The sequence below is a fragment of the Epinephelus fuscoguttatus genome, linkage group LG1 (assembly GCF_011397635.1).
Source record: "Epinephelus fuscoguttatus linkage group LG1, E.fuscoguttatus.final_Chr_v1".
NCBI classification, from domain to species: domain Eukaryota; kingdom Metazoa; phylum Chordata; class Actinopteri; order Perciformes; family Serranidae; genus Epinephelus; species Epinephelus fuscoguttatus.
This window is the reverse complement of record NC_064752.1, coordinates 50057455-50064111: the sequence shown is the minus strand read 5'-3', so window position 1 is coordinate 50064111 and position 6657 is coordinate 50057455. Positions and strand designations below refer to the sequence as shown.

Genomic DNA, 6657 nt, shown 5'->3' with positions numbered 1-6657 from the left:
GATGCCTCAGCTGTAGAAATCTATAAAATCCTGCCAGGCCAAGCCATATTGCTCCCTTGGGTCTTGCAAGCTTTTGAGTGAGAATTTTTCAAATCAAAGTAAATTGTTCGACCTTGTTCCTGCCATTTTTTTTTTTAAAAAATTTGCATCCAGCCTGTTTGGGACAAAACCTGGATCATTAGCCAGCCTGTGGATGACAGAATAAGGCCCTAAAAATCTGGCCACTTTAAACCAGGTTCTCAATGACAAGTAAAAGCCGTAAAGTATTTGATATTTACTGTTTTCAAGTAATTTTATGATATTTAATGTACTAGTATTGAAAGTAAAAGTACAAGTAAATACTGGTAATGAAAAAACAAGCAGACAGAATTTTAGAATTAGTTTATTTCTTTGTAACATGGAATAGAAAATGGAAAAAATGGAGTGTACATTACACTTGAAGAAAAATTAGGGGTTTTTTTTCACAACGTGAGGGATTCAGAGAACAAAATCCATTCCTTCATTCATCTTCCCTCCTTCCTTCCCTATTTTGTCATAAATTCATAAGATGTTCAGGGGAAATGTAATGTAGTAAAAGTGAAAGTTGACAGAAACATAGAGACTCCAGTAAAGTACAGATACTTCCAAAAATATTGAAGTACTGTAACAAAATATTATTACTTTGTTACATTCCAGTACTTGTGCTTTCCTTTTCCAACTGTATGTTTAATGTAATCATAACTAGTGTCTTTGGTCTCTAGTATTGTGAATACTGATGGACCATAATTCTTGCATTTCCCCCACTTCAGGTCCTCCTGTTATCCCCCTTATGTGAGTACCCGACACTGCTGTGTCCCTCAGACTTGGTGGGCGAAGAGACAGCCCTGGAGCTCATGTCAGTGTTCCACCAGAGTCCTCCCAAGTGTGTGGAGTTCCGTTGTAACCTCCTCCTGGCCCTTACCTCTGTGCTTGTCTGCACCTCCTGCGTGAGCAGCCATTCCCGTGCATCTCAAGACTTCCTGGACCTACTCCTTCAGATAGCCCAGGACACCAGTGACCTCCAAGGTGATGGTGCTTTTCGCTTTTTACGGGCCACAGCTTGTGACTGCCTGCGGGAGCTGGAGGCTAGCTCTCCAGGCCTTCTCTCCCAGCGCCTCGAGCTCTTAGGGTGGCTCCGGCAGCGAGAAACCTCCCGGCTCCACCAGGCCTACACAGGACTACATAGTTTGGTGTTAAGAAACGCTGTGTATCAGCTCACCCAGGAAGCAGGAGCTGGGGCTGATCATCTTAAAGCTCTTCTGGGGGGAAATACATCATTTGCATGGGAGGCAGAGCTGGACTCAGGCCTTGTGAAGAACAAAGACTCAGCCATACTGTTTTCTCTTATCCTGGGTCCCATGGGTACAGTACCAACCCTCCAGACTGGGCCTGATTGTAAGGAGTTGCGTCTAGTCCTGTCCTCCCTCCTGGAGGAGTCCTACCTCCTCACTCCTCTATGTCAGGCTGCACTGCTACATAGACTGACAGAGGTGGTTGCCATGGTACCTGGTGTCCCTCCAGCCGTATTCAGAGCTCAGCTGCTGCGACTGCTGGGCACAAGCGAGGTTTGTCTCAAATTGAATGAAGTAATCTGGGTTTCCCTGACGTGTTTTACTCTCTTGCTGCTGTTTACAAGCATTTTGCCTCATGCAGTATAGTAAGTTGTAATCCTTAAGGTTTTACTCCACATTGACTTGGTGACACTCTGAGGCCCCGATCACAGAGAAAGCTTTTTGCAGGTTGGAAAACATGCGGTGCACCGCGCAGCCTTTGTTTTTTTAATTGAATGCCACTAGTAAAAAAACGCTTGCTGCACCTTTTTATCGATGCCAGGGTACCACCTCATCACCTCCTTACCCTAACCTTCCCATGTAATCAATCTATTGTTTTATTTTATTTATTTTACTTCACAGTATTTAGTAGCTAGTTCCTAAAATGGCCAGGCAGGTCGCTCTGGTTGAGGATGAGAGGCTGTCAGCAAATAGTTTGCTGGGCACAGGGAAATGGAGATCTCTGTGGATACATGAGACCTTAAAAAAAGATGGTGGCTCACGGGGAGTACTTCCAGTTGGTCCAGGGGCTTTGCCTCCATGATGGCTGTTTCAAGTACTGCACTAATATGCTTTCACCCCTGCTGTTGTCTATTGAGATGGTGGTAACTGCAGGTATCCAGCAACTGTTATCACCAGTTTCTCCTCCATTGTTTACCAACTGTAAACTTGTTGTCGTGACCATGACAGAAGGCCCACCTCTCAAATCATTGGATTGAACAATGGGGAGAAAAGTGGAGATGATGTGGAGCACTTTTCAACAAGGAGTTCAGAGTGCTCCAGCATAAACGCCAGGTGCCCAGAGCACAGAGACGTGAGGTGCATAGCAACGCAAAAACAGCAGACAAAAAGCTTCATTTTCATTAAAAACAATTACAGAAAATCACCTCCAGCTGCTAAAACACGTTCTCTGTGATCAGGGCCAGAAGCAGCCACTTCATCAGTAACCGATAAGCAACAAGTGTATCTGTTTAGACTGCAGCCACACAAACTCACATTGTTTTTAATAAAGAAGTTGGTCAATAATTAGCCTTTTCCCATCATGCAGTGAGAGCAAGCACCATCTGATTTCTTGCTGAGCTTGGGGAAAATGTTTTTATAGCAGGGTACAGTAAAGCTGATTATCTTAATGAGGTGTGCAACCTGCCACCTGCAGGTCTTCACCTAATGGCTCACTGTGGCTGCTGCTACTGTTCCTTTATTCCAGACACTATTTAAATATGATCTAATGGAAACTGTAGAAAATGACTGTGGTGTTGTTCTTGTAGATTAATTTTTAGTGATAAATATCTGGTGGGGCTAACTCCGGTGACAAATGTAGGATCGTTTAGGATTGCAGCGATATACCAGTTTTAAGGTATACCGTTATATAAAAGCTGAAGGTTATCATACCATGTACATTTGCTTATCTACGGTATTGAAAAAAGATCCAACTGGATGGACAGTCCTCCCCTTCATTTTAGTTGTTTTCAAAGGGGAGACTTTTTACACAAGTTTCTGTTAACAAAATGGTTTAAGTTTCAGTTATAGTAATAAAACATTTGTTAAACCAACAATAAGCCTTCCACATTTTTATTCCTTTAAGGGTAGTTCGGACTGATGATATAAATTCTGTAATACTTTGATACCCTGAAACCGTGATATTTTCAGAGATGGTTATCATTCAGTGAAAATCACATACTGTTGCAACCCTAATTGTGTTCCCTGCGGGAAAAGCCATAGAATTAATAAAAATCATTGAAAGTTTTAGAAAATTAGTGGAATTTTGTTGTGTGTAATTAAATTGTTACAGCAATCTTTCATGGAAGATTATATTCCACGTAATGTAACATATAAGCATTTTTTTTTCTGAAGCTGTTCACGTAGCTCTAATATCCATTGATATGTGACGTTTTGTTTACTATCACGTCCATTTCTTTATTTTCTCCCCATGTTCCATCTCTCCCTCCATGAATGATAGCTTACTGAAATGATGTTTGTGTAGGGTTTGAATCTGATATGTTTGAAAAACGCTGGGCAAGTAGGGCAACAAAAAAAAAATTATTATGGGTTTTTGAAAACTCAGAAAAAGGTTTTGAAATTTTGTCCATGACAATGTGTAGGGACCCTGAAGAAAGCTCCAGCCAGCTGATCTTCAGAGGTGCTTGAGGCAGATTATATTCATCTTGCAGACATGAGAATAGTATGCTTTGTTGCTCCTCAGTGGGACGCAGTGGCAGAAAGCGTCTTTCTTTTAATTATTGAATAGAAAGTCTACACATAAATAGTTTAAAAGCGAATTTATACTTGCATCAGCTCTGCGCAGAGCCTATGCACATGGCCTGCGATGTTAAGCATTTATACTTTGACGATGGTGTGTCTGTGTCACTCTGCAGTTACATCTCCAAAACACTAGTGGGAGCTGGGGTTTCTGTGCTGTGCTGTAAAGTTCAGTTGATTCAAAACACACCCAAAACACACGCTAGTTTCAAACACAAGTACACAAATTGGCCTAATTATCACTCGCAGGATTCCCAGACAAAACACTTAACATAGGCTTGTGCTAATAACATTAGCATGTTGTATTTGTGGGGAAAATGTGTCTAGTAAAAGTGTTCTGTCTGTGAATCCTGCGAGCTACAATAAAGCCAATTTGTGTACTTGTGTTTGAGATTGTTGCTATTAAGCCAAGCTTAATGTGTGTTTTGGGTGTGTTTTGAATCAAATAAACTTAACAGCACTTAACAGAAACCCCACGACCAACTAGTGGTTTGGAGGTGTAACAGAAGAGTGACACGGACACACGACTGCTCGAGTATAAGTGCTCACGACATAGGCTGACATATGCCTCAGGGCGTAGGCTTTGCGTCGATGCAGAGCCTACGCAGTAGGTACAGTGTTGATTCAACAGAGAAGTATAAATCCTGCTTACATTTTTACAGTTTTGACTTTGCTCACCTCCTTCCAGGTCTGCCTCTTTCACAGCACTCTGCTGATGAAGTGTGCATTCACAGACAGCCTGTTCAGCGCAGAAGACGAAGCTTTCATCCTCCAGCGGCTGGTCATGCTTTCCCAGCACCCACTGAGCAGTACACCCGAGAAGCTTTTCTATATGGACTGTATCCTGCACTTTCCTGAGAACCGGCCAATCAGCTGCAGCGATGGCGATGAGACCCTCCCAGTGCTGCTGACTCCACGGCTGGCCTTGGCTCTGGTGCCCACTGTGTTCAACGACAGCGCCACCATGCTGGCTCGACTCAACCTGCTGTCTCTGGTCTACCTGGAGGAGGGAGAGGAAGGGGAGGGGGAGGAGGGCAGGGGACTGGCCTACCTCTACGAACACATCACCTCACTGCTGCACATCGTGGAAAATGGAGGCAGCCGAGAGATTGTTGTTACCTTCTTCAGAGCTGCTTTCCTCTTTCTTTTCTACTTTTGCCATGTGGAGCGCTACTTTTACAGCCTGATGGAGAAGCTGTGTGAGCTCTACCTCCGCCACACCCACCTGGCTCCGCACTTCATCAACTTGGCAGACCAGACCCAGGGCAAGCTCACTGAGTCCAGCTGGTCTGTGGGGTTCCTGAGGGCCCTCCAGGGGGTCATCACTGAGGCCCCGCTCGCCCAGCTCACCTTGCAGGACCTGAGCTGGCACCTCAAAATGCTTGCTCGAGTGGCGGAGGAAGGAGAGATCCCCCAGCACAGCACCCTCAGCTTCCTGTCCAGCATCATCACTCCATCTTCCTCCTCTCTGTATGTGAGCAGCGACTGGCATCTGGGGAACAGCCTGCTGGGGGTTTGCCGCTGCCTCCTCATCCACCCCAGCCTGGACTCACTGCTCATACCTCTGGCTGATGTCCTGCAGGATCTTACATGCCGCTATGGAGACACAGGCATCCAGGACCACACCCGCCTCTACTACACCCTCCTGACCACGCTTTCCAGGGAGAAACTGGCTGGGATTTTGGCACAGGGTTCAACAGAGGGAAGGGGGCAGGTCAAGAAGCGATCGCTGTCCTGCATCATGGCTGAGAGTGAGGGACTGACAAGCCTGCTAACCATCCACCAGACAGAAAAGACAATATTCAGGCTGACTGAGGCCCATTCTAAGCCACAAGATGAAACCCAAACTGATAAAGAAGATGACATAAACCATAATGGGACAGAGACCTGCCCAGGAGAGGTGAACACAGCACTGAGAGCGTACAGAGCTCAGTTTGATGTCCCTGGCTTTGCCTCAGAAATCACCTTAAACTACCAGTTGACTCATGTTGAAACTGATGACTCCTGCTTTGATCAGCTCTACAATATCCGCCTCCACTTCAGCCTCACAGATGACCACTATGAAGAACTGAGTGACATCAGTGTCCCATGTCTTTTCAGAGAGAGAGCGTCGCCTGAGGTTTCGCTTAGGTTGAAGCCCCGCTGGCCCTATCCCACCATTCTCCACACCAGCGCCATTTTCACCACCCAGGATGGCCTCACCTGGCTCACCGTCCTGCCACACATCCATGTGGCTTTCCAGCAGGCCTTCATGCCTCTGCCTGCTCCCCCAGCCTGGGGACAAGGTGGCAAACTGAGACTGTTTCAGGGTTTATGGGATGAAATGAGCTCTGACAATGGGGACGACTCGGCTGACTGCGCGACCAGCCTGTTCTGCTGCCAGCTAAAAGGGGAGGCTCTGATTGCCTTGGTGGAGAATCACTTCCTCCCCTACCTTATATCAGATCTGTCTGATAGAGAAGAGTTCAAGGTGCTTTTCTTCCTCCCGCCACAGTCTCACGTGCTGCTGAAGATCAACTTGGAGGAAGACACTACGCACTTCAACATTGTCACAGATAACTGGCAGCTCCTGCCTCACATCAGTTGTTATCTTCTGACAATCACATCTTCACAGGAAAACACTGACAGTTGACTGTGATGCATCTTACTGGCTTGGTTTTAATTTTTAAAAAAGCTGATTTTTAACAAAATCTTCTGATTGTTGTCAGCACTTTAATAACGCTAATTGTACTTAAGATTAAATTTCTAGAGACAGTTGATTTAAAATAAAGTTACTGCACTTTAATTGTCTTGACCTGAAATGAATCAAATGTGTCAAATTAAATATCTT

General features: G+C 45.1%; 1 protein-coding gene across 2 annotated transcripts in view; it reads left to right on the top strand.

The window, feature by feature from the left end:
• Positions 1–6612, top strand: part of ap5b1 (adaptor related protein complex 5 subunit beta 1) — an 8955-nt gene extending 2343 nt beyond the window's left edge. For both annotated transcript variants that reach the window (XM_049570904.1, XM_049570894.1), the window contains exons 3-4: positions 789–1583; positions 4516–6612. In XM_049570904.1, the coding sequence (XP_049426861.1) occupies positions 789–1583; positions 4516–6459 (2739 nt within the window). In that variant the 3' untranslated portion in view covers positions 6460–6612. The remainder of the gene's footprint in view (positions 1–788; positions 1584–4515) is intronic.
• Positions 6613–6657: the final 45 nt, after the last annotated feature.